The sequence below is a fragment of the Sapajus apella genome, unplaced genomic scaffold, assembly GCF_009761245.1.
Source record: "Sapajus apella isolate SASKATOON/1434 unplaced genomic scaffold, GSC_monkey_1.0 scaffold6, whole genome shotgun sequence".
Lineage (NCBI taxonomy): Eukaryota > Metazoa > Chordata > Mammalia > Primates > Cebidae > Sapajus > Sapajus apella.
This window is the reverse complement of record NW_022436946.1, coordinates 49,811,429-49,836,518: the sequence shown is the minus strand read 5'-3', so window position 1 is coordinate 49,836,518 and position 25,090 is coordinate 49,811,429. Positions and strand designations below refer to the sequence as shown.

At 38.8% G+C, this 25,090-nt stretch overlaps 1 protein-coding gene across 2 annotated transcripts; it reads right to left on the bottom strand.

The window, feature by feature from the left end:
* Positions 1-567: 567 nt before the first annotated feature.
* Positions 568-25,090, bottom strand: COQ3 (coenzyme Q3, methyltransferase). Of its 2 annotated transcripts, none has more exons than XM_032275202.1 (7): positions 24,964-25,090; positions 14,011-14,137; positions 11,054-11,206; positions 8,709-8,808; positions 7,267-7,509; positions 3,004-3,163; positions 568-986 (listed from the first exon to the last, which is right to left on the bottom strand). In XM_032275202.1, the coding sequence occupies exons 1-7, from the start codon at positions 25,067-25,069 to the stop codon at positions 766-768; spliced, it is 1,110 nt and encodes a 369-aa protein (XP_032131093.1). In that variant the 5' UTR covers positions 25,070-25,090; the 3' UTR covers positions 568-765. The 2 variants fall into 2 exon arrangements, with proteins under 2 accessions (XP_032131093.1, XP_032131094.1); XM_032275203.1 differs by lacking the exon at positions 24,964-25,090 and adding an exon at positions 24,510-24,866.

The window sequence follows — 25,090 nt, the reverse complement described above, 5'->3', positions numbered from 1 at the left end:
CTGCCTAATTGCCTCTGGGTTAAGAACCACTGCCTTCGACTTATTGCTTTCCTGAGGTTTTTGCAAAAAACCTTCTGGCCTTCCAAGAAGATTTGCTTCAATTTCAAAATTTTTTCCCACCACCCTGAGTGAACCCCTACATCTACTTAGTAAATAAAGCCTTCTCACTCTATCTGTTGGAAAAAGAGGCGTTAGTATTAAAGATTAATCTAAGAAATATGTAATGGAATTGATTCAAAAGCAGTGCCCCAAACAAAATTCATTTATTGTAGAAAGAGGTGCCTAATTTTCACTGTTGTTAAATACATACATTGTTAAGTACTAGAAATTCAAGATGATTCAGTAATAACTACTTCAAGGTAATTCAGTAATAACGGCATATCACATATTTGGGAAGATAAAATATATTTTTTTCCTTTAAATTTTACTTTGTTGGAAAGCAAATGAGTTGTTAAATATGCAGAATGTATATATATATATATATAATTTGTGAGATGAAATGAATATGCATACCCTAGTTATGCAACAAAGGTTGAGAAACTTAAACTCCTAGATCACACAATAATAACCTTGACAAAACTTTTATTCATAGAATCCCTTGAAAGCAGCTACTAGATGAAATAACAAAAACTTTTGTCCAAGGTTTTAGCCCTTTTTATTGACCTTCTTTTCTTCATGATTCTCTCTCAAAGGATAAATTGTACATTTCTTATGTTTGTAAACATCAGATATCCAAGCCATATTACTACAATCCTCAGGAACAATTCATTTCTTCAGCTCTTCATGCACAGCTGGATTGGTGCAGGCAGTAGCTTGGAGCTCCTCTGTTTCTCTCTTTAAAACAAACTCAGCTGACATTGGGTGTTCCTGGACCCTGGATTTTACAGCATGAGCTACATAGTTAAGGCTGGTATTTTCACTCCAATGCCAGTAACCTGAGAAGGGGTTATACAGCATTCCTACCACTGTTTGAACTGACAGACCATCTGAAAAAAAATATCAGAAAGAGTAGATTTAACAAATATTTACCTCCTAATTTCCAAGAGTCTCATGCAACTCTCTGTATTAAAAATGCTGGGAGGACACTAAATGGATAAGAAAAGAAGGGAAAAAAGATTCCTAACTTAATCGGCAAACATATTTTGTAACTATGTACTAATCACAATTTACTGCAGAACTGCAGTCAGTCACAATTAGAACACATACTCTAAAGCAGTGTGTCTGGATTCAAATCCCAGCTCAGGCACCTATTATATGGTGACTGTGGGCAAGTCACTTAACTTTTCTAAACCTCAGTTTTCTTACATGTACAGAACTTGCATCATAGAATTGTTAGAATTAGATGAGCTGGCCGGGCGCAGTGGCTCAAGCCTGTAATCCCAGCACTTTGGGAGGCCGAGGCGGGTGGATCACGAGGTCAAGAGATCGAGACCATCCTGGTCAACATGGTGAAACCCCGTCTCTACTAAAAAAATACAAAAAATTAGCTGGGCATGGTGGCATGTGCCTGTAATCCCAGCTACTAAGGAGGCTGAGGCAGGAGAATTGCCTGAACCCGGGAGGCGGAGGTTGCGGTGAGCCGAGATCGCGCCATTGCACTCCAGCCTGGGTAACAAAAGTGAAACTCCGTCTCAAAAAAAAAAAAAAAAAAAAAAACCCGATTTAAATAAGCTATGGGTGTAAAATAGAGAAATGCTTTGAGTTATGGGGACGATCTCCTATTGGCAGGTGTTTTTAATAACAGCTAACATTTATTGAATACTTACCAAACTCCAAGCATTGCACTAAATAAGAATTAGATGAGCTATGTGTGTAAACTAGTGCAATGCTTGGAGTTTGGTAAGTATTCAATAAATGTTAGCTGTTATTAAAAACACCTGCCAATAGGAGATCGTCCCCATAACTCATCTTTAAAACATTTTTTTCCTACTTCCCTCCCTCCTTCTTTTCTTTTCTTTTTTGAGACAGAGTTTCATTTTGTCGCCCAGGCGGGAACACAGTGGCACAATCTTGGCTCACTGCAACCTCCATCTCCTGAATTCAAGTGATTCTCCTGCTTCAGCCTCTCAAGTAGCTGGATTACAGGCATGTGCCATTGTGTCCAGCTAATTTTTGTATTTTTAGTAGAGATGGGTTTTGCCACATTGACCAGGCTGGTCTCAAAATTCTGACTTCAAATAATCTGCCTGCCTCAGCCTCCCAAAATGCTGGGATTACAGGCATGAGCCACTGTGCACAGCCTTACTTTATTTTCAACAAAGTTACTCACAGAAATCTTTAGACTCTACTACATTGCTATGTACTGATAATATTCCAAGTAAAATCAAGTTTATTGATAATTATATGAAAAAAATTAGAAATATAGGAATCTAAGTACTCAACAGAAATACCAAATGCCAAGTAAATGAACTGACAAACATTATTACTTGACAGGAATTCATGACATAAATTGACTCTGTGTAAAGCAGAGCTAGGCATTGTAGTGAGTACAAAAAGGAGACATAGTCTTGCCTTCGAGAAGTTTACAGGCCTTAAAAGGATGAAAAAAACACCAAAATTACCATAAAGTCATGCTGTAAGTCATATGACATACATAAAAAGTGACACTGAAGTTCAAAATACATGTAACTGTGGTGGAATCAGGAAAAATAATACGTAAGATAGGCTGATACAAGCTGAGCTCAACAGGGCAGACTGAGAATGTGTAAATAGTAGACATCTGTACCTCATTCTTAAACAAGTGAGACTAAATAGCCAAAAAGTATTCACTGATCATGTGTTACCTGCTTGGCCCTGGGTTGGGGGCAACAGGTAAAAGGGAAGTGGTATCTATTACTTAATCCTAACATCAAAGAGTTTATGACCTAGTTGAGGAGATAAAACCAACATCCAAAAATATAGCGGCCTATTTTATTAAGTGCTAGGCTAAGTGATTTATGATTACTGGGACATTAAAAGTTCAGTTAGGCCTGGAAAACTGGAAAAAATGCTCTTAATACTTACTTGATTCCAGAATGCTCTCTAGTGTTTCAGGTGAAACAAACTTCTCCCATGTATGAGTACCTTTTGGTACAATACCTGCAATTTGCTCTGAAAAAACAATTCCCAAAGCATAGGAAAGTTGTGTTTTGTTGATTGTAGTAATGAATAAAGAACCACCAGGCTAAAAGAAATGAAATTATATAGAAGTAAAATGTAAAAGGTTAGGTGTATCAATTAAGGGTAAGTTTCCCCCTCCCTCCTCCTTTCTTCCAAATAATCTGAGTGTCATTAAGATATATATGTTTGAATAAAATATAATTCACCAAAATACTACTTTTTTCTCTTGGGAAATTCACTATAAAAGGCACTTTCGATGTTCTCAGTGAGTATATACAACAGTGCTTACAACTCTTAAGATCATACATAATTATGATTTATATTTATACATTCTTTTGTATATATCACTTTATGATAAAATACAGAATGAGATCAGGCTGCTTTTCCTTGTTACATGTCCACATTCACAGTCTAACATATGTCAAAATGGTTTTCACAGTAAGGGCTGAGCCTGTTTTGACTCGTTTGTTACAGCACAGAGCTATACTGTACATCTTATGCAGGGAAGCACTAACAATAAGTGTTCTCTGACTAAAACATTAATGATTAGGTTTGAACGTTTTTTGTTTTGTTTTGATTTCATTTTTATAAAAAATATAAAGACTGACCTGCCATGGTGGCTTACACCTGTATTCCCAGCACTCTGGGAGGCTAAGGCAGGGAGATCACTTGAGATCAAGAGTTTGAGACCAGCCTGGCCAACATGGTGAAACCCCCGTCTCTACTAAAAGTATAAAAATTAGCTGGGCATGGTGGCACGTGCCTGTATTCCCAGTTACTCAGAAGCTGAGGCAAGAGAATCACTGGAACACGGGAAGTGGAGGTTCTGTCTCTCTCTCTCTCATTATTTACAAATTTATGGGATTTATAAATAGTCCCATAAATACATTCATTCCAGAACAAGATAAGCACTGGAATGAATATAAAGGATTTATGGGACTATTTATGGGACTATTCAGTCTGCAATTTTATTTTATTTTATTATTTTTTGAGACAAAGTCTTGCTCTGTTGTCCAGACTAGAGTGCAGTGGCGTGATCCTGGCTTACTTCAACCTCTACCTCCTGGGTTCAAACAATTCTCTTGCCTCAGCCTCCTGAGCAGCTGGGATTGCAGATGCCTGCCACTGCACCTGGCTGATTTTTGTACTTTTAGTAGAAATGGGATTTCACCATGTTAGCCAGGCTGGTATCAAACTCTTGACCTCGTGATCCACCTGCCTTGGCCTCCCAAAGCGCTGGGATTACAGGCGTGAGCCAGCATGCCCGGACTCAGTCTGGCATTTTATAGTAACTATATTGATGGCGTTTCCTTATGTTGTCTCACAATGGCAAGGATATTCATGTCTCCTCTCTCTTTTATACATTGTCATTAGCTTGACTGGAGAAAAATGCCAAAGATTCCCTCCAAAATAATCATATTACATATAGATAGAAAGAGAGAAAGAAAAGGGGATTGGGAGAAAGAGATAATATATCTTAGATACCACTGTAAGCCAAAACCAAAAAAGATAAGGTGGGGGGCCCTGAAATATTGGGGTATGCCTTCAAAAACAAAAATATCATATACTATATTAGCACACATTTTAACTTTCCTCTATAAAGCTCCGGTATTCTAAAATATCTTTTTTTTTTCCTTTAGTGGTGTGAGCTATAAACTCTAAAATTCTAAAATATCTTAAGAATCACTTACAGGCCAGGCATGGTGGCTCACGCCTATAATTCTAGTGCTGAGGCAGGAGGACAGCTTGAGGCCAGGAGTTCAAGATTAGCCTGGTCAACATAGCTACAAAAAATTTATTGAAAAAAACTGTCAGGCATGGTGGTGTGCACCTGTAGACATAGCTGCTTGGGAGGCTGAGGCAGGAAGATCACTTGAGCCCAGGAGTTTGAGGTTATAGTGAGCTATGATAGTGCCACTGCACTCCAGCCTGGGTGACAGGGGAAGGACCCTGTCTCTGAAAAAACAAATTACTTATGAATATCTAATCTGTGTTCTACAAAATCATACTCTAAGGAAATGATGGTAAGCAATAGTCATTTTTAAAATATAGGTTTTCCATTAAAGCAAAAATTAGTTTTGGAGCCCACAATGCCAGCATCCCTCATACGTGTCAAAGAAGCACCATTCATACACACTGACTGACATACAAAATAAGAATTAATAATCAATTAAGAAATCTTATTTGGAAAATAAGAGATAAGCCTAATAAAACTCCACTTAAGAGGAAACAAGGGCTAGGCACAGTAGCTCACACCTGTAATCCTAGCACTTGGGGAGGCTGAAGCGGCAGGATCCCTTGAACCCAGCATTTTGAGACCAGCCTGGGCAACATAGGGAGACCCTGTCTCTACAAAAAAGTCATAAAATATCAAATTAAAAATTAAAATTAGCCAGACATGGTGACATACACCTGTGGTCCCAGCTACTTGGGGTGCTGAGACAGGAGCATGGCTTGAGCCCAGGAAATGGCTGCAGTGAGCTGTGATCTTGCCAGTGCCCTCCAGCCTGGGTGACAAGAGTAAGACCTTGTCAAGAAAAAAAAAAGAAGAAACAGCAATAAACTGTCACAGATTGAAAGAGACTAAGGAGAAATGGCAACTAAATACATATAGGAGTCTGGTTTGGATCCTCTAACAGCAAACTGATATTAGCAAAAATAAATTAATAAAATTTAACAAGCTCTGCAGTACAGTTAACAAGTATAATGTTGATGTTAATTTCTTAGTTTTGAGAACTGTACCATGGGTTATATAAAGGGCTAGGACTATGAGGCAAGTGAGGCTTCTAGGGTACAGAATTGAAATAGGCAACCCCTTTCAGGGTGTGCAAGCGCAGGGTCAGCACCTGAGAGGGACTGTCTCCTACAATTTTGTGCCCTAAGTGCCTCACTTGACTCAACCTAGCTCCTACCCTTATGATGTGAGATGTTAACCTAAGGGGAAGACAGGTGAAAGGAACACCGTACTATCTTTGCAATTTTGCTATGAATTTAAAATTACTTAAAAATAATTTTTTTAAAAAAGCTCTGTTTTGCTAAGAGCTAAGCATTTCATTGTTTTATCTTTGACCTTAGGATGTCACCTCCTGAGTGTGTGAACAACAGAGTCAGTGTAGTAATAATAATAATGCTTTAAGGGCATTTATTAAAAGAAAACTTAGAACCACATTCAAAAGATGAAGTCTATGGCAAATTATACATATAAGCACAATAAGTAATGGAGAGAACCAAACTTGCAGTCAAATGGTCTGGCCTTAACTCCCACTTAAATGGCTAGTGACCTCTGACATCTCACAAATCCTGAGTCCTCACAGGTGAAAGGATGTGATAACAACACCTGCCTTTCCTTCCTTATCTAGTTGTAGGTAAGATCGAGTGAGAACATATTTATGAAATATTCTTTAAAAGCTAAAAACTGTTATGCATTTACCACATACAGAATTACATATCTTATTTAATTAAATTTATGCTAATACTTTTTATTGATTTTTAAGTATTCATCCAAATCAATTTTTTTAATTGTCATTCAATATCTATTAAGTATTTAATCCCAACTATACCAATGGAAAAATACTGCTATAAATGTATGGTTTTCCAATGTTCAGCACCAATATTTTTCTTTTCTTTTTGGAGACAGGGTTTCACTCAGTTGCCCAGGCTGGAGTGCACTGGCGTGATCTCGTCTCACTGCAACCTCCACCTGCTGGGTTCAGTGATTCTTGTGCCTCAGCCTCCCGAGTAGCTGGGATTACAGGCATACACCACTATGTTCAGCCAATTTTTGGTATTTTTAGTAGAGACAGGGTTTCACCATGTTAGCAAGGCTAATCTTGAACTCCTGGCCTCAAGTGATCTGCCTGCCTTGGTCTCCCAAAGTGCTGGGATTACAGGTGTAAGCCACTATGTCCAGCCAGCACCAACATTTTTCAAGATCCCTGGACATCCAAGATACTAAAAGAACACAGGAAAACCCTGGTAGTGAGGGCAAGCTGAAGGACAGTAGAAATCTACAGCAGAGATGCTGCCCCCTTCTCCCAGCTTCCTGGTTTCATCTCTACTATACCTTGCCTGCTGGACTGCTAATGCATTATGGACCATTTTATTGCTATGGATACATATACACACACTCAGAAGAAGAAGTCAAGATGTAAACTCCATAAACCTTACTTTTAACACTTGACAGCAGCACTGTAAAAATGTTTCTATATCAATCACATGTTCTACAACTTCAGAAGCTACAACAGCATCAAATGTTTCTGCAGTCTCTTCCACAATCTCTTCCAGAGAACACACTCTGTACTCTATCCTCTTATCCAGGACTGGATCAAATGATTTATGGCATTGTGCTGTTTTAATGTTCTCATCCACAGGGTCGATTCCAATAACTGAAGCCCCAAGCCGCCCTAGAGGCTAATGGCATAAAAAACTGTTACCCTCAGGAAGAAAATAGAACACATGTTAGCAATAAAAAACTTACCAAAAATGAAACAACATTAACCATGAGGTGATAAATACTAGACATCATTTATGGGTACATGGAAATTCATATACCATTTTCTTTAGTTTGTACACATTTGAAATTTTCGATAATCAAACCCTTAAAGGTAAGAAGAACAATTAAAACAACAAAAACTGATTTAAAAAAAACTACTTGAAGACAGTGAAAACAATTTTGTCTATGTATTCTAGGCACATTTACTTGTACATAGTACAGTATTAACACAGTTAAAGTGCAATAACGTAATAAGTCACTGTAAAAATAGCAATCATTTCTGAAATATTCAAATTGTTTAAAGAACAATCTTTTCCCAAGTTTTTTTATCTGACTGACTAGAAATGACTTTTTCATAGCTAATTCTTCTCTCAGGTTTTGTATTTAGTTATTTCCCATGACATGTCCAAGTTTTTAAACACAGGTTGGCCAGGTATGGTGGCTCCTGACTGTAATCCTAACACTTTGGGAGGCTGAAGCATGTAGATCACCTGAGGTCAGGAGTTTGAGACCAGACTGGCCAACACGGCGAAACCTCGTCTCTACTAAAAATACAAAAAATTATCCAGAGGTTGTGGTGAGTGCCTGTAATTCCAGCTAGTTGGGAGGCTGAGGCAGGAGAATCACTTGAACCTAGAGGTAGAGACTGAGGTGAGCTGAGATCATGCCATTGCACTCCAGCCTGGGCAGAGTAAAACACTGTCTCAAAAAAAAAAAAAGATTAAAATCAACATTACGCTTTTTTTTTTTTTTTTTTTTGGAGACACAGTCTTGCTCTGTTGCCCAGGCTGGAGTGCAATGGCACAATCTCGACTCACTGCAACCTCTGCCTCCTGGATTCAAGTGATACTCCTGCCTCAGCTTCCCGAGTAGCAGGGATTACAGATGCCTGCCACCACACCTGGCTAATTTCTATGTTTTCAGTGGAGATGGGTTTTGCCATGTTGGCCAGGCTGGTCTCAAACTCCTGACCTCATGCAATCCACCCACCCCGGGCTCCCAATATGCATTTCTTTTTTTAATGAATAATATTATTTGTTGAACGGATAAATGAGGCACAAATCTACTTCTTAATATTTTTCCGTTAGTTAAAAGTGGCAGGAAAACTGTCACTTACTTCAGTTAACAGCCCACCACCACAGCCAACATCAAGAATCTTCATCCCAGACAAAGGTTTTCCTGGCTGGTGATTAGGAATTGTTTTCAGAAGATGGTCTCTTTAAAAAATTCAAAACATACCAAAATAAATAATTAATTTTATCAATGAAAAGTCTTAAATGTATGTAGTTTTCAAGGAAATATTAACTCCCATTTAAATAGATTATTTATATTTTTGGATAAACAGGTCTTTTATTTTCAACATTAAGTGATAATTTATAAAACATTTTCAATAATCAAAAGCAGGAGGCTTAAAGGTCTGAAATAATCTAGTAGTAATTATGACTTAATTATTGTTTTAGTAATAAGATAAAGGAAAAATTTCAAAATAATTTAGTTTAGATTAACCTAATTTCAGTTGCTTGAGATAGCATGACATGTTTTGGCTTTGCTGTCAATACTTGCTAGACCTATTTCATGTCAGTAGCAAAGAGGTTATTTCACAGAGCTCAGGAAAAGCATATAAGAGACCTATATTTTCAAAATTTGTCTATATTCCCTTCGAAATGGAATCTCTTTTAATCTTCTAAATGAGTGGTGTTTTCATGTATGAGCATGTAACAGGCATCTAAATCAAGTAAACTTAATTCTAAGATAATCACAATAATACTTTACCTATACAAACATATGCATACACACATATACATACAAGTATATATACATACCTAACAGTATGTAAACTAAACATATAAATATATATAGATTACATATAAGCTTTAATTATACCTAAAATATTATTCATAATTAGGATATCTTAAGATATCTTCTATTGCCATTAAAATTAACTGAATTCTAAGAATAACAGGGATAGTGGAAAGGACCCATTTCAAATGAAGTCCGATCCATTCTTTAAACAGCAGCTAAAACGACTTCTTTACATCATAATTTAGATTATACCACTTTCCTTCGATGGTTTCTAATTATGCTCAAAATGAAATCTAAACTTTTAACCATACCTTGCACTGCCCTGGGTTATTATGTATGATGTCTAATTAAAGATGTCACAGTAGTTTGAATAGATTAATTCTCAAACTTACTATGCATCAGAATCACCAAAAAACTTTACTTAAAACAGAGTGCTGTCCCCTCCCCAGAGAAGTAGGTCCCTTATGAGATCTGATAATTTGCATTTCTAATGAGTTCCTAGGTGAACTGATGTCACTGTCGAGGCCCTACACTTTGAGAACTAGTGTTCTAGCTTATATGAACAACATTTCTCTTTTTCTTTGCTTTACTGTTTGTTGCAGTGGTCCACAAAGTCAGTGGTATTAAAGCATGCCATGTAGCTCTTTTTGCTACACTGATTCTGGATGAACCAGCAAAAACCAACCAGGAAGTTCCTTGAGGGCAAAGTCTGAGTCAGATATTCTGTGTCTGTTAAAATGCTTTGCCCAAAATTGTTTGATGAATACACAAATGGACAGAAGAACAAATGAACAATGTCTTAAATGTAAGCCCTGATGAACTCTTGCCTTTCTTTAAAGCCCACAGCACCCTATAAATTCCCAAACCACACAGATTATGTTTCATCCGTCTTAGAATCTTTTACAGTCTAGCCCCTGAGCTCTGTATGAGGTAAGTTCTCAGAAAAATTTGTTGAATCAGACTTTCACAGCAGAATTCCCTTTACCAGAACTGCCTAAATCAATGAGGCCACTGCAGGTCTACAGGCATAAAATGGCCTTAGGCCAGGCATGGTGGCTAATGTCTGTAATCCCAGCACTTGGGGAAGCTGAGGTGGGTGGATCACCTGAGGTCAGGAGTTTAAGATCAGCCTGGCCAACACAGTGAAACCCTGCGTCTACTAAAACTACAAAAATTAGCTGGGCATGGTGGTGGATGCCTGTAATCCCAACTACTTGGGAGGCTGAGGCAGGAGAATTGCTTGAACCCAGGAGGTGGAGGTTGCAGTGAGCTGAGATCTCGCCATTGCACTCCAGCCTGGGTGACAAGAGCGAGACTGCATTTCAAAAATAAATAAATAAATGAAAAAGAAAATAAAGAAAATAAAATGTGCTTGAAGCCATAAGACCCTAGTTTGCTTTTATAGGGACTTAATTCTAATTGACTTGACAATGCACAAATATGCTTCAAATTAAGCTATGAAAGCAGCCTGGACCTTGGGTGATATTATTAAAAATTAATAGTTTCAAACAGTGGTCACTGAAAAGAATCTCTCTAATTTCCAAAGCAAACTTAAAGTGCAGCATTTTTAACTAGGTATATACCAAAACAAAAATGAATGTAAAATATGAATTCTTAAAAAGTTCCATTTAAAAAGACTTAGAGTTTCTGGAATGCTACCTAATAAATGGCACCCTCAGGTCATTCATGGAATGAAGAGGTCCATATACTCCTTGCTCATCCCACCATTTGTGAGCCAGGGCCACGAAGGTTTTCACCTCAGCGCTGTCGACAGTGGTTTGGGAAGTACTGTACAGTTTCACCCAAGGGTACCTATGGGGCGAAAATGAAGAACCAGCAAATACCACTGTTTTGAAGAAAAGTTTAACATGCGATATATTATATAGAAACATAGTCTTATTTACAATTTATTATATTCTAAATCTGTACATTGCTCAATATTGACACTTTAAAGCCAAGTTTTCCTATAATCACACTGCTTACAAACATATATATTCACAGATGAAACAAAATTACTTTCCAAGTAAGTTTCAATTCAAAATGGAACTTTATAAAACTTAGCCTTCTTGGTCATATCTAATAATAATAATAATAGCTACCATTTATTGAACACTTATTAAATTCAGGTAATGTTTAAGACCTCCACATATATCACCTCACTCAATCCTTCCGATGACTCTGCAAGATGGGTACTATTATTATCCCTATTTTACAGATAAGGAAAGGGAGGCTCAGAAAGATGAAGTAAATGGTGGAGCCGGGATTTGAATGCAGGTGCCTCCATCTTCTCTGCTTCATTTCTACTGCCAGCATTCTAACCCAGGCACCCATCGTCTTTTGCCTGAATTAGCCTTCTAACTAGTAGCTGCTTCCTACCTCATCCCGTTTCAATCTGTTCTCCATGATGCATCTAGAGTGATTGTTCCAAAATGGAAATCTGATGGTTATTTTCCTGAATAAAATGCTTCCATATCTTCCCAACGACATTAGAAAAAAAGACCAAAATCCTTAGTATAGTTTACAAAGTTCTGAATTATTTAGTGCCCAGTTTCCTCCCTCTCCAAACTCATTTCCTTCTATTCTCCTTATCATTCCCACTCCAACCACATGGGTTCTTTTTCAGTTCTTTGGACTGGCTGCACAGGCTCTTTCCTCAGGCACTTCACGTAGGTTGTCCCTCTGCCTGGAATATTCCCACCTCCTTCCTTTCCTCTCCCAAACACCTAATTAATTCCTTCTCATCCTTCAGATCTTAGTTTCAATGGAATGTTATCTAAGAATTTTCCCTGATCTGCTGTGCATGGGTGGCTTACATCTGTAATCCTAGCATTTTGGGAGGCTGAGGCAGGTGGATCACCTGAGGTCAGGAGTTTAAGACCATCCTGGCCAATATGGTGAAACCCGTCTCTACTAAAGATACAAAAATTAGCCAGGCATGGTGGTGGGTACCTGTAATCTCAGCTACTTGGGAGGCTGAGGCATGAGAATCACTTGAACCAGGGAGGTAGAGGCTGCAGTGAGTTGAGATCATGCCACTGCACTCCAGCCAGGGTGACAGAACAAGAGTCTGTCTCAAAAAAAAAAAAAAAAACAAAAAAACTTCCCTGATCTTCAAAACTGGGTCATGTTCCCCTCATTCCCCTATTTTAGTTCCTATACCACTTTGTACTTCTTCATGGGGCTGTGTGATTATCTGATCATGTCTGTCTTCCAATAGACCACTAGACCACAAGCACTATGAAGGCAAGGCATGGACTGCCTTGCTTACCATTTTATTCTTAGTGATTAGTACAGTTCCTGAAACATGGTGCTCAGGAAGCACTTATCAAATGAACAATCTGAAGGAAAAAGCCCAGAAAAGTATATAATTTTCCTAAAATTTTATTTAATTAAGTGGGATCAAAGAGGGGTTAGATCCATTTAATTAAACAAAATTTTACACTGACTTCCATGTCATAGGGTATCGTATAGAAAAATCCTTCAAAGGGCTGCTTGGGTAAAAGATAATAAGGATGTTAAGTTAGAAATGTGGTAATGCCATTTAAATTTTTATTAAGTTTTTCTTAGCTACATATGGAGAGTGTATTCTATATTCATTACTTTTTATTCTTTTAAGATTCAAATGTCATTCTTCTTTAATATTATCTTAGGACTATTAGCCCCTTTTTCCAAGCTTAATGTAAAGCCTCAGTAATCAAGGACTAATTTACAATAGATAACAGTAGATGGTTGCTCATTTGACTAAGAATGATTTCATACACACCCAATCTTAAAGGGGCTCATTTACAAGAAGGAGAAGCAAGCACTTAGAAACAGAATTCAAGGCCAGGTATGGTGGCTCACACCTATAATCCCAGAACTTTGGGAGGCCAAGAAGGGCAGATCACTGGAGGTCAGGAGTTCAAGACCAGCCTGGCCAACATGGTGAAACTCCATCTCTACAAAAAATTAGCTGGGCATGGTGGCAGGCTCCTCTAATCCCAGCTACTCAGGAGGCTGAGGCAGGAGAATCACTTGAACCCAGGAGGCAGAGGTTGCAGTGAGCTGAGATTGTGCCATTGCACTCCAGCCTGGGCAACAAGAGCGAAACTCCATCTTAAAAAAGAAAAAAAAAAAAACAGAGTTCAAGTATTAATGCTATGCAATATTCTGACAAGGTTAGAAGTTGGTTTATAAAATACAAATACAGAAAGATATTACTTTGATTCAATTTACTACCTTATCATATTTATGCTGCACACAAATTACTTATGATTTTAAAAAATTTTTAAATATTATATTATGTATTATAAGTAATATTTATGATTTTAAGCACTGCATTGTTCGTATCTTATAAGGACATTATGAGGAAATAAAAATATTCTCTAAGTAATAGTCCTATATTGAAAATAAAAGCTATCTCTGAATCTGAATGAAGGTTATGTATTGTCTATATGCTGTATTATTGTATCACTGTTTCTGTGGGATTGAAACTCCCCAAATCTAAAAATTGTTGGAAAATAAATTAGTTAAGATTAATTAAATAAACATAGCTACTTTAATCAAACCACATGAACTAACTGGATTTATTAAACATAATACTAAAAAACTATTTGCCACAGTAATAATAAACTCACCTGAAATTCTTTATTCTGTTCAAATAGGAAAAGGTCATCCTGTAGGATTTGAACCACATGGTTCTGTATTCATTGAAAACCTCTGGTTTACTTTGTAGAGTCCAACTGAGCTGGTTCTTCGCATAAACTGAAAAAAAAAAAAAAAAAAAGGAAATATCTAGAGAAAAGCATTGCACAGTAAGAATCCCTGATATGCACGTAATTGAAGGTTTTATTTTATTTTAGACTGTCTCACTCTGCCACCAAGGTTGGAGTGTAATGGCACAATCATGGCTCACCTCCTGACTCAAGCAATCCTCCTGCCTCATCTTCCCAAGTAAGGGGGACTACAGGCGCATGCCACCATGCCCAGCTAATTTCTGTTGTTATTGTTGTTGAGATGGGGTCTCCCTATGTTGCTCAGGCTGGTCTCAAACTCCTGGGCTCAAGACATACTCCTGCCTCAGCCTCCCAAAATGCTGGGATTCACTGCATCTGGACAAAATTTTATTTTATATGGTAATGCTATGTTACGTTACAATTGATAAACAAAGCGTTTTTGTTTTTTACTTAAGATTTTACCTAAAAATCAAAATAAAGGTCTTACATTCTGGTATCTAACTCTAACCCAGACATTTCTAAAATTATAATTAGCAAAACAAGTAATGCATATGTTTATAAAGTTTTTCATGCCATTAGTTCTTACATCTACATTATGTACATAAAATGACAGGAATGATATTCAAATATAAAGTATTATGTTTTAACTAGGATAATATTAATTCTGAAATTATTTGTCAACACTAGTTCAAATTCTGTCAATTCTATATTAGTTACATGAAATGAATTTTTACATATGCTCAATACCCTTTACAGAGGAAAATAAGATGTGTGCATATGTATCCTAAAATAAACATTCACCCAGTCTAGATGCTTAACTTATACAGGGGCCTGCTTTATGAGCCAGTTGCTGTGCTGCAGAACACTTAGTTGTTCAATAAACATTCAGACAAAGTAGACTTTGGAGCAAAGAAAAGTAGCCGAAACAAAAAGGGACATTACATCACAATAAAAGGGATAATATACCAAGAAAGAAAAGCAATACTAAATGTGTATATACCAGCCAGGCAAGTTATCTCACGCCTGTAATACCAGCACTTTGGGAGGCCAAGGTGGAAGGATCACCTGAGGTTAGGAGTTCAGGACCAGCCTGGTCACTATAGTGAAACCCCATCTCTACCAAAAATACAAAAATTAGCCAGGCATGGTGGCATATGCCTGTAATCCCAGCTACCCAGGAGGCTGAGGTAGGAGAATCACTGGAATCCAGGAGATGGAGGCTACAGTGAGCCGAGATCGAGCCACTGCACTCCAGTCTGGGCGACAGAGCAAGACTCTGTCTCAAAAAAAAAAAAAAAAAAGTGTATGCACCAAACAACAGAATTTCAAAACACATAAAGTAAAAACTCATAGAAATGAAATGGAAAATAAATCCACAACTGTAGTTGGAGACTTCAATACTCCTCTCTCAATAACTGCTAGACCCACTGGATAGAAAACCAGCAGGGATAAAGAAGAACTGAACAAGACCATTATTCAATAAAATCTACTTAAAATGTATAAAACACTTCTCCCAAACAACAAAATATATGTTCTTTCAAGCATGCATGGAAAATTCATAATGATAGACCATATCCTGGTACACAAAACAAATCTTCACAACTTCAAGTGAAATCACACAAACTATATTTTTGACTGCAACAGGATCAAATAAAAAATGAAAAATAACATTAAAAAGCAAAACACTTGGAAATTAAGTAACATATTTCTAAACAATCCATAAGCCAAAGACAAAGTCTCAGGGATATTTTAAAAATTGAAATAAATGAAAATAAATGTACTATATATAAAAATTGGTGGATATAGCTAAAGGAGCACTGAGAGGGTAATTTATATCACTAAAATAATCATATTGAAAAGGAAGAAAGGGCCAGGCATGGTGTCTCATGCCTATAATCCCAGCATATTGGGAGGCTGAGGCAGGCGGATCACATGAGGTCAGGAGTTCAAGGCCAGCCTGGCCAACATAGTAAAACCCTGCCTCTACTAAAAGTACAAAATTAGCCAAGGGTGGTGGTACATGCCTGTAGTCCCAGCTACCGGGAAGCTAAGGCAGAAGAATCGATTGAACCTGGGAGGTGGAGGTTGCAGTGAACCAAAATTGTGCCACTGCACTCCAGCCTAGGTGATGGAGCAAGACTCTCTCTCAAAAAAAAAAAAAAAAAAAAAAAAGAAAGTAAAGGAAGAAAGGCCTAGAATCAACAATCTAAGTTTCCACTTCAAGAACTAGAAAAAGGAAAGCAAAATAAACATATAACAAGCAGAAATCAGCAAATAATAACAACAGAAATCAGCTGGATGAGGTGGCACACATCTGTAACCCCAGCGCTTTGGGAAGCCGAGGCAAGTGGATCGCTTGAGGTTCAAGACCAGGCTGGCTAACATGACAAAAGTCTGTCTCTGCTAAAAATATAAAAATTAGCTGGGCTTGGTGGCACATGCCTATCCTAGCTACTCAGGAGGCTGAGGCACAAGAATCACTTGAACCTGAGAGGCAGAGGTTGCAGTAAGCTGAGATGGTGCCACTGCACTCCAGCCTGGGGGACAGAATGAGACTCCGGCTCAATAAATAAATAAATAAATAAGAAAATCAATGACATTGAAAACAAAACCAAAGAAAATATATCAAACCTGCTCAATAAATAAATAAATAAATAAGAAAATCAATGACGTTGAAAACAAAACCAGAGAAAATATATCAAACCTAAAGTTAATTCATTGCAAAAATCAATAAAATTGATAAACCTATAGCAAGGCTGACAAAGAAAAGATGTAAATCACCAATATCAAGAATTAAAGAAGGAATATTACTATAGACCCAATACACATTAAAAGGCTGACAAGGGAATACTACAAATAACTCTACACACAGAAATTCTACAATTTAGACAAAATAGACTAATTCCATAAAAACCACAAATTACCAAAATTCATGTAAGATAAAATAGATAGCCTGAATAATTGATAACTATAAAGAAATTGAATTCATATTTAGAAGCCTGAAGAAAACCAAATCTCTAGTCTTGATGCCTTTGCTGGTGAATTCTACTAAATACTTGTAGAGGTAACAACCAATTCTACTTAATCTCTTAAATAAAATAGAAGGGTAAGGAATACTTCCCAACGCATTTTATGAAGCTAATATTATTCTGATACAAAAATCAAAGAGTACAGCAAAAACTACAGACCAATTCCTCTCGGGAACAGACACAAAAATCTGTAGCACATATTAGCACAATAAAATTCTGCAACATATAAAAGAATAATACAGCACAACCAAGTGGGATTTATTCCAGGTATGAAACACTAGTTCAACATTTAAAAATCAATTAATATAACTGACCATATTAACAATAAAAAAGAGCAACACACCAGGTAGGGTGGCTCACACCTGTAATTCCAGCACTTTGGGAGGCTGAGATGTGGGGACTGTTTGAGCCCAGGAGTTTGAGACAAGTCTGGGCAACACAGTAAGACCCTACCTCCACAGAAAAACTTAAAATTAGCCAGCGATAGTGGTATGCACCTGAGAAGGCTGAAATGGGATGATTGTTTCAGCCTGGGAGGTAGAGGCTGCAGTAAGCCATCATTGCACCACTGCACTTCAGCCTGGGATACAGAGCAACAGTCTGTCTCAACAAAGAAACAAACAAATGAAAACTAAAAACAAAACAAATCCCAAACATAAGCATGTTGACTGATACAAACAAAGCATTTAACAATCCATATCCATTATGATTTAAAACTTCTGGCAAACTAAGAATGAAAGAGAAATTATTTTACGCAACAGCCATAAAAGCCTATAGCTCACATGGTACTTAATGGTGAAAGACTAAGCACTTTCCCCGTAAAATTGGAAACACAGTAAGCACATCCATTCTCACTACTCTTATTCAACATGGTGCTGAAAGTCTTATTCAGTGCAATTCGGCAAGAAAAGGAAATAAAAGGTATATAGAACGTTAAGGAAGAAATTAAACTGTCCCTATTGTCTATGTAGAATATCCCAAGAAATCTTTAAAAAGCTCCTGGAACTAATAAGTGAATTTAGAAAGGTCAAAAGACTACAAAGACAGCACAAAAAAAGCCATGTTTCTTTTTTTTTTTTCTAGGTCTGACAAATATACATTATGCAAAATGCCAAGACGTCTCTGCAATAAACATTTTCTTTTCTTTTTTTTTTAATTATACTTTAAGTTCTGGGTGCAGTCATGTTTCTATATACTAACAATGAACAAGTGGAAAGCAAAATTCAAAATGTAAAATGCTTTATCATTTTAAATCATTCCAAAAAAATATTTTCAATGTTGATAAATCAAACAAAAACATGTACAAATCTATATGCTTAAAAGTATAAAACACTGATGAAAGAAATCAAAGGCCTAATAAAGGTGAGACATACTGGAACATTCAACATAGTAAAAACCTCACTTCTCCCCAAATTGATCTATACATTTAATACAATTCCTATCAAAATCTCCACAGCTTTTTTTTTTTTTTTTTTTTTTTTGGTAGACACAGATATGCCGATTTTAAAATTTATAAGGAAAGGCAAAAGAGGCCGGGTGTGGTGGCTCATGCCTGTAATCCTAGAAGTTTGGGAGGTTGAGGCAGGTGATCACTTGAAGTCAGGAGTTCGAGACTAGCCTGGCCAAGATGGTGAAACCACATCTCTACTAAAAATAAAAAAATTAGCCAGCTGTGATGGTGGGCACCTGTAATATGAGCTACTCAGGAGGCTGAGGCAGGTGAATCACTTGAACCCAGGAGGCAGAGGTTGCAGTGAGCCAAGATCACACCATTGCACTTCAGCCTGGGTGACAAGAACAAAACTCCATCTCAAAAAGTAAATAAGCAAATAAACAAAGCACTTATGTACACCCATACGCACACACATCCTTACTCTCTCCCACAATGAGTTCATGTACAGGTGGCAAAAACCAAGTAAGGTCTGCAGTGGAGTCAATTATCATACTAAAGTTGATTTTCTGGTTTCAACAATGTACTACAGATGGTATCAACAATGAACTAGGTGAATAGTATATGAAAATTCTCTGTGTGTGTGTTTGGGTTTTTTGTCTTTTGGGGGGAACAGGGTCTTACTCTGTTACTCAAGCTGGACGGCAGAGGCACGAACGCAGCTCACTGCAATCTCCACCTCTGGTTTCAAGTGATTCTCCCACCTCGGCTTCCCAAATAGGTGGGACTACAGGTGCACACGCCATGATGCCTGGCTAACTTTTCGTATTTCTAGTAGAGATGGGCTTTCACCATGTTGGCCAGCCTAGTCTCAAACTCCTGACCGCGAGTGATCCACCTGCCTTGGCCTCCCAAAGTTCTTGGATTACAGGCATGAGCCACTGCACCCAGCCTCTCTGGGCTATTTTTACCACTTCTTGTGTCTTAAATTATTTCAAAATAAAAAATTTTTAAAAATCAAAAAGTGCCGGGCGCGGTGGCTCACACCTGTAATCCCAGCACTTTGGGAGGCCGAGGCGGGTGGATCACGAGGTCAAGAGATCGAGACCATCCTGGTCAACATGGTGAAACCCCATCTCTACTAAAAATACAAAAAATTAGCTGGGCATGGTGGCGCGTGCCTGTAATCCCAGCTACTCAGGAGGCTGAGGCAGGAGAATTGCCTGAACCCAGGAGGCGGAGGTTGCGGTGAGCCGAGATCGCACCATTGCACTCCAGCCTGGGTAACAAGAGCGAAACTCTGTCTTTGTAGGGACATGGATGAACCTGGAAACCATCATTCTCAGCAAACTGACAGAAGAGCAGAAGATCAAACACCGCATGTTCTCACTCATAGGCGGGTGTTGAACAATGAGAACACATGGACACAGGGAGGGGAGCACTACACACTGGGGTCAGTTGGGGGGAAATAGGGGAGGGATGGTTGGGGGTGGGAAGCTGGGGAGAGATAGCAAGGGGAGAAATGCCAGATGTAGGTGATGGGGAGGAAGGCAGCAAATCACACTGCCACGTGTGTTCCTATGCAACAGTTTTGCATGTTCTTCACATGTACCCCAAAACGTAAAATGCAATAAAATAAATAAATGGGAAAAAAAAATATAAAAAAGTACAAAAGTGTACAGTACAAAGTATCTCTCCCACCCCTGATTGTAGCTATCCAGTTTCTCTCCCTACAGACAACCAATCTTACTAGATTTGTATGTAAGATTCCAGAGGCATTTTATACATATGCAATCAATCATTTTAAAGTATCAGTTTCTCTAGTTTTATATAAAATATAGCAAAATACACACATTCTTCTGCATGTTTTTCTTCACCAACCAACATATCTTGGAGATTATTTCATATTTTTTAAAAGGCTGTGTGGTAATCCATTGTATGGCTATATTATTTATTTAAGCAGTACCCTAATAACGGGCATTTGGGTAATTATTAAAACTATGAGATTAGGGCCAGGTGTGGTGGCTCACACCTGTAATCCCAGCACTTTGGGAGACTGAGGCAGGTGGATCACTTAAGGTCAGGAGTTTGAGATCAGGCTGGCCAACATGACGAAAGCCCGTCTCTACTAAAAGTATAAAAATTAGCTGGGCATTGTGGTGCATGCCTGTAGTCTCAGTTACTCAGGAGGCCGGGGCACAAGAATCACTTGAACCCGGGAGGCAAAGGTTGCAGTGAGCGAAATGCACTCCAGCCTGGGCAAAAGAGAGACTCTGTCTCCAAACACAACAACAACAACAACTAGAGATAAAATTACATACGTTATTTCATTTCATATGTGTTTCAGAGTACCTGCAGGTAAAATCTCAAGAATTATGTCAAAGGGTATGTGCATTTGTAAATTTGTAACTGCCACCAAATAGATGTTGAACCAATTTACAATCCTATGGGTAATGTATGAGAGTGTCTAGTGTTAGTTTTCCCACACTATAACCCATACAATGTGTTAAACATTTTTGTTTGCTAATCAAATACGTAAAAATAGTAACTTAGTGTAGTTCTAATTTTTTGTTTTTGAGATGGTCTCACTCTGTCAGCCAGGCTGGAGTGCAGTGGCATAATCTTTGCTCACTGTAACCTCCGCCAACCTGGCTTATGAGATCCTCCCCCCTCAGCCTCCAAAGTAGCTGGGACTATAAACATGCCCAGGCTAATGTAGTTTTAATTTATCATGAATGAGGTTAAGTATCCTTTCTTATATTTAATGGTCATTTATATTTCATGTCTTATCTTTTTGTAGTCTCTGCACATTTTTCTCCTGGGCTTATGTTTATTTTGTTTTGTTTTTTAATCAGCGCTTCACAGTCCATCTCAAATCCATTACAAAGTTCTTTTTATTAAATAAAGTCCATGTGTCTAGAACTTTGCTCATTTTATTTTTTTAATTTAAATTTTATTTTTTTGAGACAGGGTCTTGCTGTGTTGCCCAAGCTGGAGTGCAGTGGTGGGTTTATGGATCACTGTAGCCTCTACCTCCAGGGCTCAAGTGATCCTCCTACCTCAGCCTATCCAGTAGCGGGGTCCACAGGCGCACACCACCAGGCCCAGCTAATTTTTTTTGTATTTTTTTTTTTGGTAGAGACAGGGTTTTGCTATATTGCCCAGACTGGTTTCAAACTCCTGAGCTCAGGTGACTCACCTGCCTCGGCCTCCCAGAGTGCTGGGATTAAAGGTGTGAGCCATGGCACCTGGCCTGGCTTTTGTTCATTTTATCCTCTTTTCCACCAACTCTTTCTGGATTACCTGTTAAGACCCAGTTCAAATATCACCTCCTGTACGACTTTAGGTAGATAAATGAGATATTATTAAAGAATAATTAAAGTTTAATTATGTAAACTGTGATAAATAGATAAGGACATATAAGGTATTACTATTATGAAACTAAGCCTTAGAAATTTTAACAATACCTGCCTTCTACTGAGAGACGACCCTTGATCGCTTACTTCCTCTATTTCTGGAAAATGAATCCTTAAGTAATCAGTATTGCTACAATTCTCAAGAGGTTTAAAAACCACCTTTGGCCAGGCACAGTGGCTCAATGCCTGTAATCCCAACACTTGAAGGCCGAGGTGGGCAGATCACTTGAGCCCAGGAGTTCAAGACCAGCCTGGACAACATGGTGATACCCCTTTTCTACTAAAAATATAAAAATTAGCCATGTGTGGTGGTGCCTGCCTGTAGTCCCAGCTCCTCAGGAGGCTGAGGTGGGAGGACCAACTGAGCCAGAGAGGCCAAGGCTGCCATGAACTGTGATCATGCCACTGCACACTAGCCTGGGATGCAGAGCAAGACCCTGTCTCAAAAAAATACTTAATTTAAAAAGTAAAAATAAAAACCACCTTACCACAACTTTAAGAGAGTAACTGAGTTTGTATTTAAACAGAATGCTACCCATTCCTTCTCTACTTTGAATCTGTGATCATCCTGGTATTTGAGATTTTAAAGGCATGGGAAAAGTTTTTTCATTTTGTTTACTCAAAGTCACTTATTCAGCACTTACCAGGCATCACATTGACAGTAAATAAAACAGGTGACAGACTTTTACCCTGCCAATACTTGATTTCTAGCAATCATAATTTATTATCTGGATTACTCTATGGCCTTCCTGGGCCTAGACTTGCCTGTCTCCGTCCCACTTTCTACGTAGACAGCTGCCAAGTGTTATTTCTTAAACATAAATCTGCCCATGTTGCTTCTTCAGTAATTTCCACTGTCTGCAGGATAGTCAGCCTCAGAAGGTGTATGTGGCCTTTCATGAACATGTCATGTCCAAAAAGGTCTCTTGCTTCATCCCTTGCCACACCCTGCCTTTACTTTCTGCCCTCCACCTACACACTTTACTTTTTAAGGAACCCTTTGTGGTTTCTCACAAACGTTCTTACAGATTCTCAAGCAGGTCCTTTACCCTCTCCAACTGCTTTTTTTTTTTTTTTCAGACAGTCTCTCACTCTGTTACCCAGGCTGGAGTGCAGTGGCGTGATCTCGGCTAACTGCAGCCTCTGCCTCCCAGGTTAAGGCGATTCTTCTGCCTGAGCCTCTCGAGTAGATGGGATCACAGGCGCCCACCACCATGCCTGGCTAATTTTTCTATTTTCAGTAGAGACGGGGTTTCACCATGTTGGCCAGGCTGGTCTCGAACACCTAACCTCAGGTGATCTGCCTGTGTCAGCCAACTGCTTCTAAAACTGGCCACCTCCTTCAAGATTTTTCTAACTACCCCATCCAAGAAGTTTCCTTGATTCCAAATAGGGATTAGATACTCCTTCTATGTTTATCCTTCCAAGATTGGAACTAGGTTTATTGCATCTTTTCTTTCTTTATTTATTTTTAAGGCGGGGTTTCACCATGTTGGTCAGGCTGGTCTTGAACTCCCAACCTCAGGTGATCCACCAGCCTTGGCCTCCAAAGTGCTTGGATTACAGGTGTGAGCCACCACACCCGGCCATATTGTATCTTTTCTAAATATCTGATTATAAAAGACACATATGTTTACTGAAAAAAAGTTCAGGAAAAGAAAAGTATATAAAGGATGATAAAATGTAAGAAAAAATCACCTACTCTACCACAGGCAATCTGCAGTACTGATTGCAAACTGCAAAATTTCTCTATGTATCTCCACCTTTAACTCCAAGTTCACTATACACAATGATTTGTAACTTTTTAAATTTTTTTGGCTCCTTGCAGGAAACAATGACACTTTACTTTCTTAACACTGTATCTTACTATTTTTCCATGTGGGTACAAATAGATTTAAATCATTTTTATTGGTTGTACTATTTTTCACTGTATGATAGTACCAACTAATAAACTTTATTGATGGGTGGTTAGATTTCCCATTTTTTTGCTCATTATATCCTGATCTTAGGTTTATCCTAACATTTTAAAAGAGATCCTTGGGCCGGGCGCCCTGGCGCATGCTTGTAAACCCAGCACTTTGGGAGTCAAGATGGGTGGATCACCCGAGGTCCGGAGTTCGAGACCAGCCTGACCAACATGGAGAAACCCCGACTCTACGAAAAATACAAAATTAGCTGGGTGTGATGGGGCATGCCTGTAATCTCAGGTACTCGGGCGGCTGAGGCAGGAGAATCGCTTGAAACCGGAAGGCAGAGGTTTCGGTGAGCTGAGATTGTGCCATTGCACCCCAGCCTGGGCATCAAGAGTGAAACTCTGTCTCAAAAAAAATAAAAGCCTACCTGAGGTGTCACTGATTTTTAAATTCCCAGGGCCCACAACAGTGTCTGGCATACAGTAATTGTTAAGAGTTCCATGTAAAAGATGAGCTTAAGTTTCTAGTTAATACTGGAAGTTCGAAAATCAGACTGCTGTCTACAAACACTGAGCGGTGCATTATTTTCTTGATCTCATTTGCAAATACAGTCTGCTGAATTAACCTATTAATCAAAAAGTAACATACTTGCCTTAAATTCTTTCCAGAAAAAAAAGCAAGCTCTGTGCAAACAAAACACAGATACAAAGCAATGCGTAACTACGAGGCGTGAGTTCTTCCTGCCCCGGCAAAGGAAGAATGCATGATGACCTTCAGACTCCAGCACACAAACGGCGGGTCGCCGGCTCCTGGGGCAAGGAGCTCAACAAGAAGACAAAGCTCGCACGGCGACCCGCAGCCTGCGCTTTTCCAGGCAGGACCACTGGTCCTGAGCTCTTTTTCCCGGCGTCCACCAAGGAGATTATGCCAGGTTTACAAAGGAGAGAGCTGGGATCAGGGTCAAGCCTGAGGTTTCGCGCTGACCCCTCGCGAGGTCCAGCGACAAACCCATCGCTCCACCCCCAGCGCATGCGCAGAAGCGCCAGCCACCTCCCTCCCCGGCAATGGACTGCGTGCAACGGTCCTCTGCACACACACTGACTTACCCGCCGAAGAAATTAGAGGACGTGCAGCTTGTGTACTCCGGCCCCCAGGCCCCAGCACGCTTAAAAACCAACCCCCGGACGAGCCCAGCTTACGGCCGCCCCACATCACGACAAACGATCCCACCTC